Here is a 23943-nt window from a genome sequence, read left to right as displayed (position 1 = left end):
AAAAAACCTGGCACAACTTACCTACAGGATTGAAAAAACGGCTGGCACTCAATGTGTTAACATGATGAGCTGGTTAGTGTGCCTTTTAACTGCTAATATCTGACTATAATGAAAGACAGAAGATGTGGATTCCATGTGGCAAACTAATTGCCTGCAGCAAAACAGCAGTTGACTGCGTGATATCTGAGTTTGTTTTTGTTAGACATAATTTTTTACCACGTGATGGAACATGACTTCAGGCACGACTGTAAGTCCAATTACAGCTATTAATTACGTTGCCCACGGTTACGCTATGGGTTTGCAGAAACAGTACTGTAAGAGTTGATTCAGAACAGTTTCTTTTTTGTTGTGTTTCATGTCTTATTTACTGTTGTCAACTGTAAATTCACACCCTCAAGCGTAATTCCTTACATGCTGTTTTGCTGTGTATTTTGAAAATGTCCTTTCTGCTGTGTTCCTCACAACCCCGTGACAGTTTAGCTGTCATATCATATGACACACATGATGTGTGTCTAAATTACTTCAGACTGTATGAAGCAACCATGGGCAGTCAGTCGAATGACTGTTTTCAACTGGTTCCACTTCTCCAAATGCCTCCTTCTGCTTATCAAAGTGGGGTGGATCCTGACTTTTTGGACAAGTACAATGTGTCCCACTGTGATTATTTGACCAACAGCTCCACCAAGTGGCCAAACAAAAGGATGCAGGTCACCCACATTAGCTCTTGTTTTTCCAACCATGCATCATGACTTTCTTCTGTCTCGTCCAGGATATATGCTCGAGCCGGACCAGGAGAAGAGACCAGACATCTACCAGGTGTCCTACTTTGCCTTCAAGTTAGCTGGAAAAGACTGTCCAGTGCCAAATCTCTTTGTAAGTCACTGGGGGCTTTGAAATCAACATGTCCGCTCATATCTTTAAATGATTGAATTTGTTTGCTTTGTTTCCTGGTGATAACATGATTTGTGGTCGCCTCCCTCCCTCTGTAGAGCTCACTTCTTTGTTTCCTCATGATAACATGATTTGTGGTCTCCTCCCTCCTCTCTCTGTAGAGCTCTCCTCTCCCCACGTCGCTCCCAGAGCCACTAACGGCCAGCGAGGTGGCTGCTAGGAAGAGTCAGACGAAAGCCAGGTACCCGCTGACACCGCCTTTTCTCTTTGATCATTTCAAACCTGGGACTAGTATAGATAAATCAGCATCGTCCCAACTTTAGAAGATGCAGATTATTCTTTTAACACATTCACTGCCAGCTGTTTTTTTTTTACTGTAGGTAGCTTCTGCCAGAGGGGTTTTTTGAGGATTCTGGCTCATCTTTCAAGACCTGAGGATTATTTTCTGCTAAGATTTTGTGAACACAAAATATCTAAAAAGAACTAATAGAATGTGTGCTTTCTCTGTCTAAAAGAGTTAGTTTGTAGAGTTAGTAGTTATGTAGGCATTAGCACTTGAATACAGCATGGTTTCAGCATCTGAAAATTTATTCTGAGATAAATGGCTTTTTGTGAAATTCGATAGAACAGTCACTTTAACCATTCATTTTTGGCATCAGTAAGACGTCAGACATCTAAACAATAGTTTTGAACAGTAATTTCCTCCATAACAGCAGGAAACACCCCTCTCCTTCAAACTCCTCCCTCCGTGTGTGTTCTTCTTGGCTGCAGCGGGCGTGTCACAAGCTCGTTTCTGTTGCTGCTGTAACCTCGCGTCACCAGGCTCACTGCTTTGCTGCTGTGCCTGACTGCTGGCGGCCACTGGGCAAGTCTGGATGGGCTCGCTCGTTTCTTGGAGTTTCGGTTGAGAGCTTTGATGAAGCTTTTGCGATTCTGGTCTTATTTATGCTGCGTGTTTCAAAGTGTGTTCCACCCGTAATCTATTATGCAAATTTGCAATCCCTCACCGCCAGCAATCAGCGCGACAGCGAAAGCGTTTTCGCCAATCCATTCTACAGTATGAGAATGGTTTCATCGCGCGTTCCCCTGCAGTTTTGGCTCTGCTTTTTCTAGTCTGGGAGAGCACTGTCGCCACTTAGTGGGTCGGTGGAATGGGTTGTACACGTTCGGTGGCTCCAATATTTATATAAGAGATGTAAAAGGGTTAGATGCACATCCCACGGTCAAATTTTTTTTTTTCATTTTTTTGACGTATTAACACGTCATTGGCAGTGAACGTGTTAAACATGAAAATGAAATGTCTAATTGACTTTAGAATCTAAAGTCTAATGGCAGCACATAGATTGCAGTGGATTTTCCCGTGCTCAGAATCATTTTATTCACCACATGTATGTTAATATAAATAAATATGAAAGGAATATAATGAATGAATGTTGTGTCATTTGGTCATATAAGAGATAGCACGATCTCACTCCTCTAAGTTTACACATTCATCCCTCTATGTACATTGTGTCAGCGCAGTGTGATTACAGACAGTCTCTATGTACATTGTGTCAGCGCGGTGTGATTACGGACAGTCAGTTATTGGTGAAAGAAAATCAAACCAAAACTCTTGGCTACTTTTTCCCCAGAATAACAGACTCTGTGGGCCCGACGGAGACATCCATTGCCCCGAGACAGAGGCCCAAGGCGGCCAACAGCAACGTCCTGCCTATCGCCAACACCGTCACCCCTGTTAAGATGACCGCGCCTTCAGCACCTGTCAGTAACGGCCAGAAAGGTACAGATCTGATCGTGTGGTGCTATTAATACATTTATGCCACTGAAGATACCCAGCCCACAACACCTTATAAGGCACCTAGTTCACATGCCTCGCGCCTTACAAGCATATTCCTAAACAAATTCAAGTTTCGTACACAAACAAAATAAATGACATTATTTAATCGGTGTGTGTCCTCCTCCCAGCGCCCACCCCAGTGTCCGGCTCTGCTCAGCCCGCCGTGCAGTCGCAGCCTCCGGCCAGCAGCCAGCAGCACCGAGTCCTGCAGCAGCTGCAGCCTGGAGACCTGCGTCTGCAACAGCTGCAGCAGCAACAAGCAGTACAGCAACAACACATCAACGCACAGCAACTACAATACCTCCAGGTACCAACGCTACTCTGACACACAGGTGGCCCCTTGTAAAATACACACGTACTGTAGTTTGAGTCCTGGCAAAGAAAATGGGATGGAGCAGGTATGCAAAGCATCATAAATGAGCCTTGACCTTTAACCCTGGAACATGTCCTGCTCTTCCTCTTCCTCAGTACCAGCAGGCGGTGCAGGCGTCCCTGGCGCTGCAGCAGCAGCAGGCGCTGCTCCAGCAGCAGCAGCAGCAGATGATGATGCAGCCCATGTACCAGCAGCAGGTGGCTCAGGCTCAGGCCCAGGCTCAGTACGCAGCCCTGGTCAGTTCCCCCGCCGCAAGTATGAGCAAGGCACTAATGTTGCCACGGTTGGAGTTTGATTCCTGAACCACAACGTTCACCTGGCCGTGCTAAAAACGTACACACTCATGGTTCTGTAAGGCTCTGTAAAATGATCCACCAAATTTAATATAATTATACTACCAGTCAAAAGTTTGGACACACCTGATTGACTGTCAAGTCGTTTATTTGTATCGTCCTAGTTCACAAGCATGTCTCAGAGACTCAGAGTCACCTCACTTCTGTGCCAAGCAGCCTGAAACTGTCCTGTAGTAGTAGACTACTGTACCAAACACTGGCACCCAGTCTTCTTCAGCGAGTCACCTCGCTTCTGTTCCAAGCCGTGTTGGAAACAGACGCTCAAACTTCCTATGAACACTGTCCAAATATCCTTAAGACCGGCGTTTACGTACCTACAGTACGTACCGCATCGAAATACATGCAAACACAGGTCCCTCCAAATACCCAGCGTTAGGGCGGTGTCATTTTTAGCTCGTTTCCCGGCGAACACGTTACCATCTGTTTAATTTCAGAGGCAATCTGGTCCGAGCGAAGCCACGAGGGGACGCAACAGAGGGTGAAGTCGTCTGCGTGGCGTCGTGACATATGAGGCAATTTGCAGCGACTTACTCCTCGTCTCCCAGGAGGCTCGACGAGGAAAAGCTCCCGTCCCTTTGGAGTGTACCTCCGTACAGCTGCTGCTCGCTGTGAAAGAGGACGACCGGGGAGCAACGGCACACTTGAAATGTGCTCCGATGGCGTCGAGTCAACTTTATTTAGTGCTTAAAATCCACATATAAACTGTGTGTAATAAATGCTTTACGCATTATAGCCATAAATGGAGAAAGGTAGTTTCAAGTTTCAATACTTTATTGCCATTCAACATGGTTGATATGAATTTGGTTTAGTGAGCTCACACGGAACACAAGAGGACAGGAGGAGATACAATCCCCCTCACATGTGATACACAATCAAACCATAACATAGGGGCAAAATGCATAAAGTGCAATAATACTGGTAGGTAGATCATCGACCGCAAAATGAAGACACGGGAAAAATACAAAATAAAACATGGTTAAAAGCATGAAATAAGAGGAATAGAGCATAAACAAACATGTCAGACACAGTGAAAAGCCGATCAATAACAATAGTTTATAGACCGAATCACTGCCGGCACGAGGCCGTGCCTCTTTATGCTAATTTTACCGAGCGTTTGCGCTAGTAGTCGGAGCGCTATTATCCAGATTTTCTTCCACCATGCCGACAGATTTTCATACAAATGGGAAATCTGTCTTGAGAGATTACAACTTGTGTAACTTGCATTCCCAATCCCCACCCTCCCTCCCTCCCTCCCTCCCTCCTCCACCCCTCCCTCCCTCCCTCCCTCCCTCCCCCCTCCCTCCCTCCCTCCCTCCTCCCTCCCTCCCTCCTCCCTCCCTCCCTCCCTCCTCCCTCCCTCCCTCCCTCTCTCCCTCTCTCCCTCCCTCCTCCCTCCCTCCCTCCTCCCTCCCTCTCTCCCTCCCTCCCTCCTCCCTCCCTCTCTCCCTCTCTCCCTCCCTCCCTCCTCCCTCCCTCCCTCCCTCCCTCCCTCCCTCCCTCCTCCCTCCCTCCCTCCCTCTCTCCCTCTCTCCCTCCCTCCCTCCCTCCTCCACCAGCGTCTCCCCAGCTTTCCAATCCAGACTCGGTGTCTTAACAGCATCTCATCATCTGGTTGTCATTGTGCGGTGCCATGATGTCAGTGGTCCTTCCCTCATCCCCTTCCTCCTCTTCTGCCTCTCTTCCTTCCCTAACAGCTGCACCAGTACCAACAGGCTTTTGTCCAGCAGCAGCAGCAACAACAACATCAACAACAACAACATCAACAACATCAACAACAACAGCATCAACCGCAACAACAGCATCAACAGCATCATCCACACCATCCGCAGCCACAGCAGCAGCAGCCTCTGCCCTATCTCACCCCCCCTCTCGAGTTCCAGGTCCCCCTGGGTTCCTATAACACCACCACACCCGGGGCTGGGACCGGGCCAAGCAGTGGCCCGATGGGGGGGGCCTCTCCTGTGGACCCCCCCTTCACTAACCCCAGGTAATGTCCTCTAACAACCCCCTCCACGCCCCCCCCAGCACTGCCATCACACCACCATCATAACCTGTTCAGGTTCTGGCAGAGTAATGCATTTGACGGCAGATGCAGAGTAATGCATTTGACGTCTGTCAAATCGATACCAGATCATACGATACACAGAATTATGTTTATTTCTGAGACACAAATCGTTCTGGCATTTATTTTATTTTATTTATCATTTATTTAACAGGGACAATGCAGTTCACATAGTCACATTCGTTCATTTCAACAAGTCAAAACAGAAAAGTATCTGATGCGATGCATACAGAGCGTATAGCAGAAGCTAGTTCCCAGCAAAAAAGAAAGTGAATTTAAAAACTGAACTTAAAAAATGTAATCATGTCATTACAAAATGTAAATAATTTGGATGGAGAGCTTGAGAAATTATGATTGGGATTATTACAGCAGAATAAAATGCAGATAACATTTTAAAAAATGTGCCCCGCGATACAAATTTTAGTATCGGGATATAATACATCCCTACAGATCAAGCATTAAATCAGTGGTGTTTTTGAAAAGGTTTCATTATGCAATACAGGATTTCCCCCCCGACCCTCCTCAAATCCACCCATGGCATCCGCACCAAGCCAATAAGAATATTTATATACAGGATGGTTCAAAAATGCACTTTTAACCCATTGATACCTGAAGCAGCATTTGCGTGTATATCCCTCATTTGTGTGTGTATCCCTTTAAGACACGCGGTTCACGGTCTTAAAGGGATACACACACAAATGCTGCATCAGGTATCAATGGGTTAAATATCAGTCCTTTTTGCATCATTTGGCCTCTCTTGGATTTCTTATTTTTGATCGGTGTGAAGGTTCTTGTTGGATTCTGTTTGTTTATGATTTCTGAGCATACGCACTTAAGACAAACCTCCTTAAATCACAGGACTTTTCCCTGGACTTGCCTTGCTGGATTTGAACTGTATCCATAATCATGCAGCCAAACTACTTTGCCAACAGTGTGTTCTGAAGCCTCGCTCTAACCAGGACAGGGTGGTGTTGTCTTTCTCTCTCCACTGTAGAAACCCTCTGCTTGGCACAGATGGGATGACCCTGCCCTGTAGAAACCCTCTCCTCAGCACAGATGGGTTGACCCCGCCCTCCCAGACCTGCAACAGTGCAGTCAGCAACCCCCCAGACATGTCGCGCTGGAACCCCTTCGGAGAGGACAACTTCTCTAAGCTGACCGAGGAGGAACTGATCGACCGCGAGTTCGACATGCTCAGAGCAAGCAAGTGACCGCTTTCCTTACTTCCTCACTGAAGCGTTTAGTGAAAAGTGAATATTTTGACTTAGGCTGTCCCTGAATAAGTCTTAGGCTGTCCCTGAATAAGTCTTAGGCTGTCCCTGAATAAGTCTTAGGCTGTCCCTGAAGAAGTCTTAGGCTGTCCCTGAAGAAGTCTTAGGCTGTCCCTGAAGAAGTCTTAGGCTGTCCCTGAAGAAGTCTTAGGCTGTCCCTGAAGAAGTCTTAGGCTGTCCCTGAATAAGTCTTAGGCTGTCCCTGAAGAAGTCTTAGGCTGTCCCTGAAGAAGTCTTAGGCTCTCCTCTGAAGAAGTCTTAGGCTCTCCTCTGAAGAAGTCTTAGGCTCTCCTCTGAAGAAGTCTTAGGCTCTCCTCTGAAGAAGTCTTAGGCTGTCCTCTGAAGAAGTCAACAGATTAATATTTTGACTTAGGCTGTCCTCTGAAGAAGTCAACAGATTAATATTTTGACTTAGGCTGTCTGAAGAAGTCAACAGATTTATTATTATTATCTATATTATTTTATATCTATTAGTTGTGGAAATGGGTCAAAACTAAATTATTTCCAGAAATGCTAAATAAGCACTTGCCATTGATACGATAAAAAAAATCTGATTTCTGCAACAGAGGAATCCATTTACCTTGAATCCATGTTTTTAAATGGGCTCCCTGGCTTGATGTTTCTGTATGAGAACATTTGGGATGGTGTCACTGTCATGGGTCCAGATGTTTAATGAGTTTCCGTCTTGGCTCCTCCTCCTGTTTCCAGACAAGCCAGTGGAGAGATCTCCTCTGTTTCCAGACAAGCCAGTGGAGAGATCTCCTCTGTTTCCAGACAAGCCAGTGGAGAGATCTCCTCTGTTTCCAGACAAGCCGGTGGAGAGATCGGCCAGCGTGGAAATGGACCGGGCGCTGGCCGCCTCCGCCAAGCCCCTCCTACCCGAGGACCTGTTTGGCTCCGCCCCGTTCGTGGCCAGCGCAGGCAAGTCTTAGAGGAGTCTCCCCCATGACGACCCAACACTGTGGAGCCACCTCCCCCTTCTCTGGCCCCCACCCTCCCCCGCTTTGGCCCCCTGTCCTCCTCTTCTGTACCTAGCTGACTTCTGTCAGGAACTCCTATGCCACACAACCCCCAAAGTGGGGCCCAAAAAAACCAATGGTCACTCATATGCTTAGTTCTGTTTTCCATGGTCAGGTAGCCAGTTCTTGTGCTTCTGTTACCGGCATGAATTGTTATGAGATGAGTAAAGGTCACTGATCTTCTTGGATAGATGTGGTTGTCTGAGGAGTTAGCTGGTGCAGAGTTGAGGCTCAGACGAACTGGTAAACACTTTGTGAATTGGCTTTTTTTGTAGTCCAGGGCCTGGTAGTGATGAATCACTACGATACGTTGGTTTTCTTAGGCCGACACCAATACTTTCCCACCCATATACCAATATGCATTTCTGTAAGAATTTTAGTACAAAGTACAAATACAGGTGCAAAACAACGTAAACTTTTCAAACATGCCTATCGTCAGATAATCAAGTCGTTTGTGTGTTTTTTTGACACACAAAAAGAAAACAAAATCCACAATTACTCAATATATTGGCAGTAAAAATTATATTAGACCAATCCCGATATTGCCTTTTAAAGCTGATATTGGCCGATAATGATAGTCTGGATAGTGCAGCCCTATTATTCCCAACTGCCTCGTTTACCCACAAAATTGATTAGTGTAATCAACCACACTTTCACATGTATTAGTTGGAAGGTGTGTTTTGGGTTTCCTGTGTCGGTGAACAGGTAGAGCAAGGCACTAAGGGGGGGTTGGGGGTTCCAGTCCCTAATGCAGATCAACAGGTAGAGCGAGGCCCCATCACTGTCAGGGTTGGGGGTTTGATTCCCACTGGGACCAGCCATGTTAACAGTGTATGTGCTCATGGTAATGTGCTTTTATGGGGGGAAAAAGTGCACCAAATGGCATGCGTTCTGTTACGAGAGCAAAACTTTCCAACTTGTCCGAGTCCTGAGTCCTGCAGCAGCAGGAAGAAGCTGCTGTTCTGTCGGTGCTGATAGCAACAATATGTAGAAGAAGAAGAGCTTAATGAGAAACCCGTCAGAGCAAGAACAGCATAGGAATCATGATGACACAAATGACGGGTGGAAACATGGTACTTATAATCTGCAATTGAAAAAGAAACTTCCAACGCTCTGGCTTTGTGCCAGTTGTTTACAGTGATATATCGCAGTCCTCCCTTGGCCATGAATGAAACCGCAATGAAATTATGCCTCCAAAAAACGACGTACGTGTTTTTATTTAGTTGTGATGGAGCCTCAGATGCCGTCGCTCGGACTGCGCACTTTACCACGGAGGCCGATTTCAACAACCACCCCGATATCAACTTGTTTATTAGCGCTCATCTAGGATTAATTAATCAATCAATCAATCAGATGCATGCAGTTTATCCCCATCACAGACATAACCTTGGTATAAAAAATGTGAATATGAAAGCAGTATTTCTCTTAAAGGAACACTCTGCCCATTTTCAACCAGCTTTGCATCATTAAAACATCAGTAGTATATCAGAAAACTGTAAACTGTTTTGAAGTCTCATTCAATTTGACAGTTATTGAGTGTTAAAGTGTGGTCCACACTAACTCAAATGAATAACTCATTAACTCAAATCAACTCTCAATAACTGTCAAACTAGATGAATGATGAATAGTTTGACAGTTATTGAGAGTTGATTTGAGTTAATGAGTTATTAATTTGAGTTAGTGTGGACCAGTGATGTCACTGGTCCACACTTTAACACTCAATAACTGTCAAATTAAATGACAGACTTCAAAACAGTTTACAGTTTTCTGATATACTACTGATGTTTTAATGATACAAATCTGGTTGAAAATGGGCGGAGTGTTCCTTTAACTACGTATATTACATTGGTGGCAGCAATAAGCTTTTGTGCCTATGTACTTCCTGCTCCTTAAATGTGAATCGGTAACTGTTTTGATAGGCAGTTTAGAAATGCTATTTGTAACGTATAGGATATATTTAATGATAAATGGTATCGACACTAAAACACGTAGATATTTTTTAGCGTGAAAGGAGAATAGGATGCTTTTTTTGCTAAAGTGAAACCATCTCTTGTGTCCTTACACACAGGCGTAATACAGTACCGTACATACATACATACATACACATACATAAAGTACAGTGGCTACAGTAGAGCTTAGAAAATGGCAAGATAACAATGCAATATAACCCTCAAAGCACTTGAATGTAAGTGTGGAAATATTTCATTGTCTTCACTTGTTACTTACTCAGTATACGATTATATTTGAGTGAAATTTATTTGAGAAACAACCAAAACAAAAAAGGAGAGAAAAATAACCAAATGCAACCAGATGGAAAGGACTTTTGTACCGAGTGTAACGCCCAACATGGTAACCCCTCTGTGTTGGGTCTGGGTGTAACGCCCAACATGGTAACCCCTCTGTGTTGGGTCTGGGTGTAACGCCCAACATGGTAACCCCTCTGTGTTGGGTCTGGGTGTCATTCCAAAAGGCTGGCATGAGAAAATTTCCAAACTAATTTTTGATCGGCCCCATTAGCTTCCTGTGTCTGTGCCATCAGTGTGTCAGTTGACTTGTTTGGTTGCTACGCGTCTCTTTCTGTGCAGACACACTGCCTGTTTTCAGCAGAAAGAAGCCCGTTGGCTTTCTACCATCAGAGAAACGATAGACGATGTCGTCCAGTGGCAGCACAAAATGATTGGCTGCAGCTGAAATTTTGGGCGATATTGCCCATCGAGTGAAGATTTGGTAATACGAAACATTTTCAGAGGCAGACATATTCTCACTGGTTGCGTTAAATGTCCATGAGCAGAACGATACCCAGCCCCTAATGGCTAGTGTTGTTCTTTTTATCATTAGTCTACAGTTGATTAGCTGAAAAGTTTTATATACAATTTTAATATACAATTTGATGTGGTGACATCTTAGTGTAGGTAAATATAAATGCATTAACTCAATCTTAACCTGTGATTGAAATTCTGATCTAATCTTTATCTGATTATCTTTATCTAGATTTCTGCTTGATTTCCCCATTCATCAGGGCACTTCAACTCCTTGGATTTCTGTGGGCTTTTCAAACTCCATGTTGGTCACCATGGTAACCTGGATGTTGTTTCAAACTGCATGTTGGTCACCATGGTAACCTGGATGTTGTTTCAAACTGCATGTTGGTCACCATGGTAACCTGGATGTTGTTTCAAACTGCATGTTGGTCACCATGGTAACCTGGATGTTGTTTCAAACTGCATGTTGGTCACCATGGTAACCTGGATGTTGTTTCAAACTGCATGTTGGTCACCATGGTAACCTGGATGTTGTTTCAAACTGCATGTTGGTCACCATGGTAACCTGGATGTTGTTTCAAACTGCATGTTGGTCACCATGGTAACCTGGATGTTGTTTCAAACTGCATGTTGGTCACCATGGTAACCTGGATGTTTCAAACTGCATGTTGGTCACCATGGTAACCTGGATGTTGTTTCAAACTGCATGTTGGTCACCATGGTAACCTGGATGTTTCAAACTGCATGTTGGTCACCATGGTAACCTGGATGTTGTTTCAAACTGCATGTTGGTCACCATGGTAACCTGGATGTTGTTTCAAACTGCATGTTGGTCACCATGGTAACCTGGATGTTGTTTCAAACTGCATGTTGGTCACCATGGTAACCTGGATGTTTCAAACTGCATGTTGGTCACCATGGTAACCTGGATGTTGTTTCAAACTGCATGTTGGTCACCATGGTAACCTGGATGTTGTGTTGACAATTAAACAACATGGAGCAGTGGAGTGAGTGGTGCACCGATTATGAAATGAATCCACGTTATTAGAGAAATCACGTTACTTTGAACCATGTCAACATCATAATAATAAAATTAATTATTGCCTTAAGCCGATTGCTCCCATTGATCGGGGTAACTATACTAAACTGTAGTTCTTTGGCTCCGCCCACTGAGGTGTAACTGAACCATGGCGATTATCTCTGCCTCTGAGAAATGTTTGTAGATCTAAAAGTCTGGTCTGGTGTCATGGCAACGTGTGCTACAACTAGCAACCAGCTAACAAGCAAGCTGGCTCAAAACCATCGTTTGACAACAGTGTAGTTGTTTGCGGTCTGAATGCACTTTTTAATTTAAATGTTCTTTCAATTGCAATTAAACAACATGTTCTTTTAGCATTCCAAGCCTTTATGTTGGAAGTAATTAGGCTGCCATTTAATTTGTTGCTTAGATATACAAGTGCCTTTGTTTGGCGTTTTCATTTGACTGGTCAACAATGTTGACAGGACTCTTTGTTTTTGTTTTTTACTTTGATTTTCTGCTCCGATTACGTTTTGCTGCAAAATTACGGGTTATCGAGTAGAATTGAACATAATTTCCCCAATTCCCTGATGTGAAGTTTGGCTGTTGCTGGTGATTTAGTCTGCTGTACCAGCCAGACCGCTAGCAGGGAACCAGTTTTATTCTAGAAAATTAAAAAAAAAAATTGTCTGGTAAATTTAGGAGTTTCATAAACATTTGGTCTTCCTAACCATGGTAACGTGACTCTGAACACACCCGGTCAACAACACACAGTGTAAACATGGAAATGGTGCAAAATGTAGACTGGGAGGAATGCTTGATCAGAGGGCGTGGAGGTGATTCCCTTCAAAATGGCCCACATTTTGAAGTGTTTTATGGACCATGGACCATACAATCCTACAGGGCTGTATGCTCGCTAACCCTCACTGTGCTGGTGTCGTGATGCCTTTTACAGCAAGTGAGACAGTTATCCATCTTAGTCATCCATATAGACGGAAAACATGCACATTTTTGTACAGATGTACTATAACTGGTCAAACCAGATTTGTGTATTTGCATAAGGTAAGTTTGGAATGAATAGTTGATATTAGAAAAAAGTATTTTGCTCTGTATCACGTCATTTCCCCCCCTCTCATTCCACCGCCTGCCTGTTTTTACTGGGACTCTATGAACGGCTTCATCTCACTTTTGTTTGTTTCTTTTCATTTTCATGTAGTAAGACAGCCATACTCAGAAACATCTTGTTCATGTAGTAAGACAGCCATACTCAGAAACATCTTGTTCATGTAGTAAGACAGCCATACTCAGAAACATCTTGTTCATGTAGTAAGACAGCCATACTCAGAAACATCTTGTTCATGTAGTAAGACAGCCATACTCAGAAACATCTTGTTCATGTAGTAAGACAGCCATACTCAGAAACATCTTGTTCATGTAGTAAGACAGCCATACTCAGAAACATCTTGTTCATGTAGTAAGACAGCCATACTCAGAAACATCTTGTTCATGTAGTAAGACAGCCATACTCAGAAACATCTTGTTCATGTAGTAAGACAGCCATACTCAGAAACATCTTGTTCATGTGTATTGGTGGATGGATCTAGTTTGGAAAGGCGCACCATCAAAGCCAATGTTTTTCTTATATATATATATATATTAAAAAAATAAATCAACAAAAAAGTGAAAGGGACAACCAGAGCCATTTATTGCACTTTAAGTTTTTTTTTTTTAAGTGCAAGAAAACGTGAAATATTATCCCAACAGGGATGGTCAAGACCATGTAAATTAAATGCTTTTCAAATATAGATTTTGAATATGTTGTGTTGTTTACATTTGCAAGTTCTCTGTTCATTGTTTTCTTTTTTGTTATTTGGGGTTTGGTTTCCCCTCTCGAAGCATTTTCTCAGCTTTATATCATTCTGAGGCAGTACAGGCTGCACATCACATCACTAAATCTATATCATTCTGAGGCAGTACAGGCTGCACATCACATCACTAAATCTTTGGGAACTTTTTTTATTTTTTAATTTATGTTCATTAGAAGTGTCGGTTGAAGAATGTCACGGCTGTTCATAAACAAGTTTTTAGTTGTACTAGATATCAGCAATTCCTGGTACTTCTGCAGAAAGTATACAACCTTTAGCTGAATAAGTTGTCTAATATCTTCTGTTTTTGCAACAGACTATGTAAATGGTCTTGTATCATACTGTGAGTGTGAATGTATTTCTTTATAGAATGTTACTGATAAATAAAAGCAACGTTCAAAAGCAATACACATTTTTGGTTCTTTTTTTGATGGCTCTCTAAAGTAGCAGTAAAGGCGGGGGGAGGTGGTGTGTCCTGGCTTTAGGGTCTCCCACCAACACTCCACATGAGCAAGATGTTCCTGTTGTCATATGGCTGTCTCTGTCTTTTCTCTGTCCTGCAACCACACTGGCCTGGGCAAAGCATCCTGATCACATGACATGACCTCACATTCTGATTCGCTCCATGTCTCAGTCTGGACTTCCATCCACCCACTGAACGATGATTTCAGTGGGCGGGAGTACCTGCCTTGACAGACAACCCCTTCAGCCAATCAGTGTCGCAACTTTGATTGGCCTGGTTACATTCTAACTTCAGGAAATCGTTGTAGGGCAAAACAGAATGTGAGGTCATGTGATCAGGATGGTTTGACCAGGGTTGAGTTCAGCAGCCCCACCAACACGTAGCAGTTTATTTCAACGGAAACGGCGGTGCTTTGAACACCCTGGCTGCGTTCCAATACCCATACTTGTACTTCTTTCTTGTAGTATGTACTGCCGCTGCCCTCACATAGTATGGATTGTAGTGTGCAGCATGCATGCAAAATGCATACTATTGGGACACACTACATCTGTCGTCACGTGAGCTTCCTGAACTCCGACCTCTTGCTCACTTCCGCCGACGTTCGCAGCGCCACATTTTTTTTTTTTTTTTTTTTTCAATAAACAAAGTCTGGCAGTAACAAACAGTACATTATACAAAAAATTCAGACTAAACATTTACAAAATTGGAACAGACAATCAAATAAACAAAATAAAATAAATAAAGCAAAGACATTAAGTCAGAGTTCTAAACAGGAATCAAGATATGCATGTTTTGGTACACACTCTATGCTTGTTTGGTTTTAACATATTTCAAGGCTTTCTTAAAGTTAATTATCTCATTCATGAACACGCAGCTCAGTCAGTGCGACGTAACTCCAGTAGGTGGCGGTAATGCACAAAAAGTTGTTTGCCAACCGCCATAAAACATTAGAAGAAGAAGAAGATGTAACTTCCTGCTGCGCAAAGGATTGTGGGGAAGATTGGCTGACAAAGCATGCATCGATGCATACTCCGAAATAGGAGCTGATGTAGTACAACATCCTGGTACTCTTGGCATACTGCATCTGACATACTATGTATTGGGACATACTAATTCTTTTTTTGCCTACTAAATAGTATGGAAGTATGGGTATTGGAACGGGGCCCCTGTGTTGCAGCCATCTCTTGGATCCACGGTGCGCACGGCCTCTAATGGTGGGGTTTATATACACGTCACTGCTGATTGGGTAAACCTCTGACACGCCCACGATACCAGAGACTACAAACTGCACCGTTGCAAACTGTTTAGAGGAAACACGGTGCACAGAACAGATTGAACACATCCCAGGCTACAATCAAACCACTTCAGCAAACAAAAGTCAACCAAAACAAACCATAACACAGCGTAATGTTGACCCTCAACAAACACGAGTGTGGAATATTAAAGCTACTCTGTGCTTCACCAAAACCAAGGTGGTGCCTGCACCGTCCTGAAAAGTCCTGTCAAGGGCCGGGCGATGTTCCAAAATCAAATATAACTATTTTAGACCGAATACCTCGATATCAATAATTGGACACTATTTTGGGGATGAGTGTTCACACAGGAAAATGTTGAAAATTAGTAAGAATAAGTGATGCGGAGGTGATGTGCAGGTAAAGTCAATCATTGTTACATTTTCTCAGCCAGAATCAGCTGATAAATTCAGAAAATTGCATCACTTTACTGTAACACAGCCGTTAAGACCAGGAAGAAGTAACATTGATGTTATTTCTCAATATTACGAAAAACCTAAATCCCAGCTGATGCCTAGTTTGATATCATGATATTGTTATAATCGCCCAGCTCCAGTCCTAACAGTTACGGTACTTCATCGAATGCTGGCAAACAAGTTTGACGCTGAAAATTCACTGTCGCTGATTTGAATACGGCTACAAACGCTTTCCACAATGTGGACATTTGTGTTTGGTTTCAGCACCTGTAACAAGACAAGATGATCAATACTGAGCTCCAAAACAACACAGACAGTAAACACTGTTATGGAATACAGTGCAGGCGAGGCCATGGCTGTCCCACCTCAACAACATTGTAAAGACATTCATGTAAATGCCAAGTCCATCCATGTCCTTTGACACTACATGTCTAAATGAGTGATACAACTGGGGAGGGAGATAGTATATATTTTGATTTTGGTTGAAAATCTTTACTGCACTAAATAATGTATTTTTTTAAACTCCCAGAAGGTACTAAATGGAACTTGTGTAATGATTATGAATGGTTTTGTGAGCTTTTTCTTACATAATATAGCTCATACATGCATTTTAACCTATTTTTGCCTGGCTATATACTACAGTATGACAGTTTCTTTCTACTCAAAAGCTGTTTTCAAAAAGGACCCAGCTTGATTGGAAAACCTAAACAATTAGTCTGATGATCTAGAACTGCATCCCTCACTGGTTGCTTCTGTCTAAGCTGTGTCATCAGATTTGCACGACTCATTGGAAGACAGCTTAATCAAAGTAGAAGGATTAGTATATCATTACCTCAAACTCATCATGGATGCATTTTCAAGGTAGACCTGTGATAGGTGGCTTTTGTTTTTTAATCTGCTGAATACTGCCCCCATCCAGTCCTACCTGGTACTTCAAGGGAAAAAAATCCATCCTAAAACACTGAGAAAATTTGGGTGGGCATTTTGGGTAAATTTCGTTGTTTGGTGTTTTTGTCTTATAAGTAACGGGCCAGGAACGGGTCCCATGATAGTTGAACATTTCTTCAGTGAGTTGGTCCTCAGGAGCCTGAGTCTCTCTCCATACATCTAACTGAGACCATGTCCATCAACCAGAGCTGAGAGGAAGGTGCAGAGGGGAATATCTCATTTTGAATGACTAGCTCACTCACTAGCATTGCAGGCGCATGTAAATAAGCACAAACACAACAGCAAGCAAGAGCATGATTACAGCATTGCAAACCCACACACCGCACGCATAAAAACAAATCAACACTGATCAACAGTATTGCTGCGTAAAAGCACACAGCCGCGAAAATATGCCCAAAACAACACAGCATATATGCCCAAATCAACAACCCAACATGAAACATGAGTAAAAGCGCACAGCGGCGCAAATATGCCCAAATTAAGAACACAGCATGATGATCAACATTATATAAAAGGCACACAGTGACGGCGCACAATCAATCAACAGCACTGTGTTTTGTGCAAGGCACACAGATAAACAGCATGAGAGAACAACAGCAGAATTATAGGCTTGTCCAACAACACTAACTGACCTCTGAACAGCAGAAAAGATAAATACAGTAACATGAAAATAGTCTACTCACCCTGGCTAGCTGCTGTAGCGTCGTCTGTAGGTTCTACACGGTCCACAACTGCAGCACTTTCTTGACGACGCTGGCCTTGCTGGCTTGATGTTTTCTCCTGGACTTTTAAAAACTTTCTGATGTCCATTTTGTTTAAACAAACAAATTCTGTGGCACAAGCAGCACAGCAGTATAGAGGGTTATGCACAGAGGTCACTTTCCCACCAGAACACACCTCCTCAATCAGGACTGAGTGTCAAAACATTCAGCAGGTTCCTCTCTGAGCAGCAGGTGTCAGTTATCAGGCTGATTACTGCATTCAAGCTCAGTCTGCCCACCCATCTACTTGCTTGAAAGCTCGCACGTCCTGATTTGTGATAGGTCTAAATGTATGTCAATCATAAAATAGCCTATATGGCATGTATTTGATTCAGTTACAGTATACACATTATCTGGCCGGGCAAAGACAGGAAATGGGCAGGTCTGGCCCGCCTCCAACGCCGGGCCTGGGTTTGAAAGAGAGACCAGCATGCACTGCAGGAGAGACAGGCTGGGGTTTAGAGAGCATTGTTAGATGGATAGATATAGATAGATAGATAGATAGATAGATAGATAGATAGATAGATAGATAGGACAGTAGGCAGACATGAAAGGTGGGGGGAGAGAGAGGGGATGACATGCGTCAAAGGACCACGGGTCGGATTTGAACCCAGGTCGACTGCTGGGTCGGCCGCACGAAGGACTTAAGCCTTTGTGGTACGCTCTCTTCCAGGTGAGCCACCGGGATGAAAAAACAACAACAAACAAAAAACAACAAACAAAAAATAGATACAAATAAATGTATACATTAATATTATAATAAAATGCTGCACATTGAACTTGTCTGGGTTTGGTGTTAATTGAAGTACCGAGCTACAATCTTCTGGGAATTATTTGGAAACTTAATCGCACACATTGTCAGAATCTAACATACATGTTACCTAACATGTTATCTAACATGTTACATGTTACCGTTTGGATTTTAAACCATTTCTTTCTTGTCTGCCAAACAATGGGGGGAAAAACAGCACTTGTTTCATAAAACATTTTTAATTAAGTAGTGCAGGTAGGCTAATCAAACAAGTAAGGATAGGCCCTACAACTGAGATATGAATAGTAATGGATAGGATATGGATATCATGATATGAAACTAGATATTGTTAGAGTAAAGAAAACGCACACCGTGGAATCTCAGTGAGGTGCTGCTGGTGACGGAGAAAAAATCAAATGACAAAGAGGAAACCGCAAACTCTGGCTCAGATGCAAAGATTTTAAATTTAATAACACAAATGATAATATATGGTCAACTCAGTACGATACTCTATACTATAGAAAACAAATCATAGTCATGTGAACATGACCACCTGGCCAAAACGTCAAAGAATTTTTAAATCTTTGCATCTGAGCCAGAGTGTGCGGTTTCCTATTTTTCATGAGACTAGAGATATCGTCTTAGATTTTGGATATCGTAATAGGGCATAAGTGTTGTGTTTTCCTGGTTTTAAAGGCTGCATTACAGTAAAGAGATGTCATTTTCTGAACTTACCGGGAGAGACAGGCTGGGGTTTAGAGAACATAGGACAGTAGGCAGACATGAAAGGTGGGGGGAGAGAGAGAGTATGATTATAGATGTCCCATTGTAGTGGAACTGCCTGTTGTGGGAGGTGGATGTGATCATGTGTTTACACGTTGGGTCGATCAGACAGATACTGAGTACGATGATGATGAGTATGATTTTGTATTGGGAGAATTTCTCTCTTCCTCTTTTATCGCTGCCCTTCTTTTAATCAACAATGCTTTTGGCGAGCGTGTGCTCACGTCCTGCCAGTTTGGATGCTTTAAGACGAGAGGTTTCCATTTCTGTGTGCACAGCAGGGGGGCTCTGCTATGCTTTCTTATGCATTGCTTCCACTAATAAGCTGGCTCATACAGCACAGTGAGTGTGTATGGCAAAAAAAAAAATATTAAAATTAATATTGGAGACTCTCCAGCTGCTAATTAGACTCACTTCTAAATCACGATGATACCAATCTGCCAGAGGTGCCAATGTTGCCTTTTCATCAGATGCCAAATATGTCTTATGAGTTTGAAAGAAATCCAATAGTAAGGAGTGGTATTTGCTGAACAAAGCTATACTTTTCTTTACAGACTGAAGGAAATGAATGAGATCTTAAATCTTTTCACTTGGAGATTTAGAATTTAAAAGCAAAATCAGTGATTCTTAACAATCGCATGTGTTCCACCTCTTAATCTTGCTGCAGGGTCAGACAGAGCAGCTTCTGCACCATATGACTTTACTGATTCTCCTTCTGCTTCAGTGTTGGACAAACTGTTGGGATTTGTTTTTTGCTGTTTTGTCATGAAGGACTCTCCAAATATGAATCGAGTATTCCAGATTTCACTAATGCCACATCTTTGTATTACAGAAGTTAAAAGAACTAAGAGACGTTGTTACGGAAGAAAAACAATCTTACAATCAACTTCTGGCATTACGATGCTCCTCCTTTCACTTGCATTTTTTTAATACATATATTTAAACCCTTGATATTAACCAGACTTTGAATTGGGATTTTCTTTTTATCGCCATGCTGCTCGTGCATATGTGCCGGCGTTTTCCCCGGAGTCGTTGAGATGTAGAAATGCTTAGAGGTTGAAGTGGTCTGGAATCAGAACTTGAAATGCAGATTCAGGTATCACAGAATATTACAAGTGAGGATGTACCGATACCGATATGATGTGCCGATACCGATAATCGATGTCGATATAATCTGTATAAAAACAAGTTTCTAGGATAATCACATTTTGTACATACTGAAAAACACGTGTAAACACTGAATTTGAAAAAGTATTTCTTATCATAAAATGCGATAAATCATACATTTATCGCATTGTTTCCTCTCAATATGAAAAATGTGGCCGATACGATAACCCATATTAACATTGCTGTTATTTTTCTCATCGGACCGATACCGTTATTTTAAAAAATTACTAACATCGGCCGATACCAATATGATTGCTCATATATATCGTGCATCCCTTACAAGATGCATATTGTGCTATTTCTATAACAGTTGTGTTTATGGCTTGTTTCTGCAGGCGCCAATGAGACGAAGACTGACCAGACTAATGAGGAAGTTACTGTTTTTGCCCCCGCCCCCTCCAACACCCCCGCCCCCTCCACCGCCCCCAACACCCCCGCCACCAGCCCCGCCCCCGCCACCAGCCCCGCCCCCTCAGAGGAGCCACAGCCAGCGGCCTCCAAGGAGCACAGACCCAGCAAAAAGAGAGCGGGGGAGGAGTCAGACAGCGACTTTGAGTCTGACCCTCCTTCCCCTAAAAGCAGTGAGGACGAGGAGCCCGAGGAGGACGAAGGCCTGAACAGCGAACACGGAGACGACACCGAGCCAGAGAACCTGGGACAGAGGCCGCTGCTCATGGACTCCGAAGAAGAGGCCGAGGAAGAGGATGACAAGCACAGCTCTGATTCCGACTGTGACCCCAACAGGGTCAAAGGTCGCTCAAAGAAACTGGCAGGTGGCAAAGCAGCTGCCTGCAGGAGTCCTCGAGGGGCCTCCGACATGACCCTGATCACCCCTCCTGACTCTCCCAGCGGAGGTGCGAGAGCGCCACTGACTGACGACGCTGTGGATGTTTTCGGTGCTATCCCTTTCCTCGGGGGGACGTCCCCCACTGGGCCTCCAGAAAGCACGGACATCTTCGCCAAAGCGCCTTTCAGACAAGTCAGCTACGAGCAGCAAGCCATGGAGGAGTTTGATGTTTTCACCAAAGCGCCATTCAGCCGTAACCTCTCCAAGCCGGGCAAGGGCGGCAGCGACGTTCCCATGGGCCAAACCCCACCGATCTCCCCCGACGGCATCGACATTTTCGGCTTCTCTCCATTCCAGCCGGGCCCCACTGCACCACCTCCCACCACCTCCAGAAGTGCAGAGGACATCTTCCGGCAGCCCTTCGAGGAGGCCAGCCCGCAGCAGCAAAGGCTAAAGCAGCGCAGCCTCCAGAAGCTGTCTTCACGGCAGAGAAAAACCAAGCAAGAGGCGGCCACCGGGGGCAGCAACGGCAAACGTCACCATGGTACGCCGACCGGGGGCCGCAAGAGCAACAAGCCCGCCTTCCGCACGCCAGAGCGAGTTCGCAGGCACAAGAAGGTCGGGCGGAGAGACTCGCAGAGCAGCAACGAGTTCCTCAGCACCTCGGACTCTAAAGAGAACATCAGTGTTGACATCACCATGGCTGAGGGAAAAGACAAAGGAGCTTCTCTACCTGTGGACGACCCCCTGTTGGACCCCTTCGGCGCCAAACCCTTCCATCCCCCAGACGGTGGCCGCCACAGCCAGTATCAAAGCCTTGGCGACAGCAAGAGCGACATGAACTCGACCAATGGCAAGTCCTGGACAGGTTCTCTTCATGGCGTGCTCGGAGAAGGCGGCGACATGGATGATTTCGGGGCGGTACCCTTCACAGAACTCGTGGACCACGACGGACCACAGCAGCAGCAGCAGCAGCAGCAGTCCACACAGCAGGTGGAGCTCGATCCCTTCGGAGCTGCGCCTTTCCCTTCAAAGCAGTGACCATCTCGTCCCGTCTTCAATGTCAATCAGTCAAAACAGCCACAGCTGAAGCATCGTGCTGCAGGGATGACTCCTAAAACCCAGACGTTAGCATCGTGCTGGGTTCCCTCATCTGGAAGTCAATGGGGTTTTTGTTTGGGGATTTTGGTTAGATGTCTGAAATAAGGTCTGTGGTTAACTCAAGTTTATGAAACTGAAACCTTTTTGTTCAGCAAGACAATCTTCACAGATGAACACCACTTTCATGATACTTGAAGTGTTTTCGGGCATTCCCGATTTTCGGTGATCTTCAAAAGTCATAAAAGCGGTGTTCATTTGTGAAGCTCGTCTTGCTGAACACACAAAGGTCTCAGTTTCATAAACATTTGTTAACCACATACCTTACAGTATTTCAGGCATCTAACCAAAATCCCCGTACAAAACCCCCATTGACCTCCAGAAAAATACATCATCCCTGCAGTACTCTTATAGTGAGTAATATTTTCAACCAAACACAGAAGGACAAGCTAACAAAGTCCCCCAACGCTTCCTAAGAACATTTTAATATGTCACACGGTTTGAATAACAAAAGGTAAATCCTGTGGAGTATGATGGGTGAGTCATTCCAGGCTCTGGCTCTCCGTATGCATCTCTCTCGCCTGTACCCGTTATGCTGAGAGGCCTCTTATGCTGCATCGTAACGCTTGTAGAGACGTTTGAACCAGGAGAGATATGGAAAATTAAATCCACTCACGATCGTACTGTGATTATAAGCTTGCTCAATGTTTTGACTGCTTGACTCGCTGCAAAAAGCTATTCATAGTTTATGGCCTCTGCCTTCTGATCGACCGATACGATTTCTTGTTAGCACCATAAAGCCTTACCTGAGCATGGCTCCGCCTTGCTGCACAGTACCTCGGAAACCACGGCACGAGCGGCTCAGCACTGCCCCCTTGTGTCAGGAGTAGTAGTTCTTAACCACTTTATTTCATTCTTATTGGACCTTTCTCTATGCATAATTTTACAGTAGTCTTGAGGCAGCAAATGTGGCTGTGATTTGTGTTGCATTACACTTGGAATACTAGAAGGGATTAATTTTTCTTTTGTACTTCCTATAAAAAGGTGGATCTGTTAATTGGGAGTTTTTAATTTAGGCTCTTAACTGTTTTCTATGTTTTGTTTTTTGCAGTAAACCTGTGTGTAAAGTACCGTTAGGTTTTTTTTAAAGTTATAACTCAACACATTCTATTAGAAATAAGGAAGGCATAAAATGCAGAAGCCACATTGAATCACTAGCTAGGGTTTGTGTTTTAAGAATTTTGACCCCTGCAAAACATTTCACTTACAAGCTGTACTGCTATTCTCTCAGCAACTTAAGTGCACTTAACTTAACTTAAGTGCACTCCAGTCTCTCAACATGCGATTTCATTCATTTCCAAAATGGATGAATGAGATTTGCAGCATTTGTTAAAAACAGCAATCTTTCCTCTCAGGGGGAAGGGAAGTATTGGACTCAAAAGGAAACTGTTCAGTACCCTCTGAGAAATCAGTGCGTTTTGAAATCGGGTCACGTGTCTGGATGAACCCTCTGAGAAATCAGTGTGATTTGAAATCGGGTTACGTGTCTGGATGAACGCACTTTCCAGCATTGAATTCTTCCACTGTCTTGTCTCCGAGTCAGATGTTCAGACTCGGTCTAGTTCTTTGTGTTCTATACTAGATGGCCTTAAGCACTGCATTTACAAACCACTGGCACATTCATTTGGAGTAAAACTGCAGGTCGCTGTGTTTTCACCAATGGAACCATTTGATACAACCATTTTCCATCATACCCCCCCCCCCCCCCAAAAGGGTAAATCTTTTATTGTATTATCATTCTATTCTGCTGTTTGATGCAATAAAAAAAGATTCATCTCAATGCAGTTTTTAAACGTCTCAAGTATCATTTAAAAACCAAAGCCGGCACTGAACAGCGTGGGCCTACATCTGGCTATGTCCACCCCGATTTACATGCCGATCTGGTCACCAATTTAGGTTCCACTCCTGTTGAGTGACGTCTGCTGCATGCCAATCCAAGGAAGCCTTTCAGCCTTTGGGTGGGACG

At 43.8% G+C, this 23943-nt stretch overlaps 1 protein-coding gene across 1 annotated transcript in view; it reads left to right on the top strand.

Annotated features, from left to right (window-relative positions):
* bmp2k (BMP2 inducible kinase) overlaps nucleotides 1–23740 on the top strand; it is a 74746-nt gene extending 51006 nt beyond the window's left edge. The window contains exons 8-16 of the mRNA XM_083644858.1: nucleotides 770–873; nucleotides 1053–1132; nucleotides 2523–2671; nucleotides 2857–3035; nucleotides 3197–3337; nucleotides 5149–5441; nucleotides 6511–6719; nucleotides 7496–7708; nucleotides 20368–23740. Coding sequence (XP_083500984.1) covers nucleotides 770–873; nucleotides 1053–1132; nucleotides 2523–2671; nucleotides 2857–3035; nucleotides 3197–3337; nucleotides 5149–5441; nucleotides 6511–6719; nucleotides 7496–7708; nucleotides 20368–21860 — 2861 coding nt within the window. The 3' untranslated portion in view covers nucleotides 21861–23740. The remainder of the gene's footprint in view (nucleotides 1–769; nucleotides 874–1052; nucleotides 1133–2522; nucleotides 2672–2856; nucleotides 3036–3196; nucleotides 3338–5148; nucleotides 5442–6510; nucleotides 6720–7495; nucleotides 7709–20367) is intronic.
* Nucleotides 23741–23943: the final 203 nt, after the last annotated feature.

This window comes from Poromitra crassiceps (genome assembly GCF_964638095.1).
Source record: "Poromitra crassiceps genome assembly, chromosome: 10".
NCBI classification, from domain to species: Eukaryota; Metazoa; Chordata; class Actinopteri; order Beryciformes; family Melamphaidae; genus Poromitra; species Poromitra crassiceps.
The sequence above is the reverse complement of the archived record's forward strand: the minus strand, read 5'-3'. Positions and strand labels throughout refer to the sequence as shown.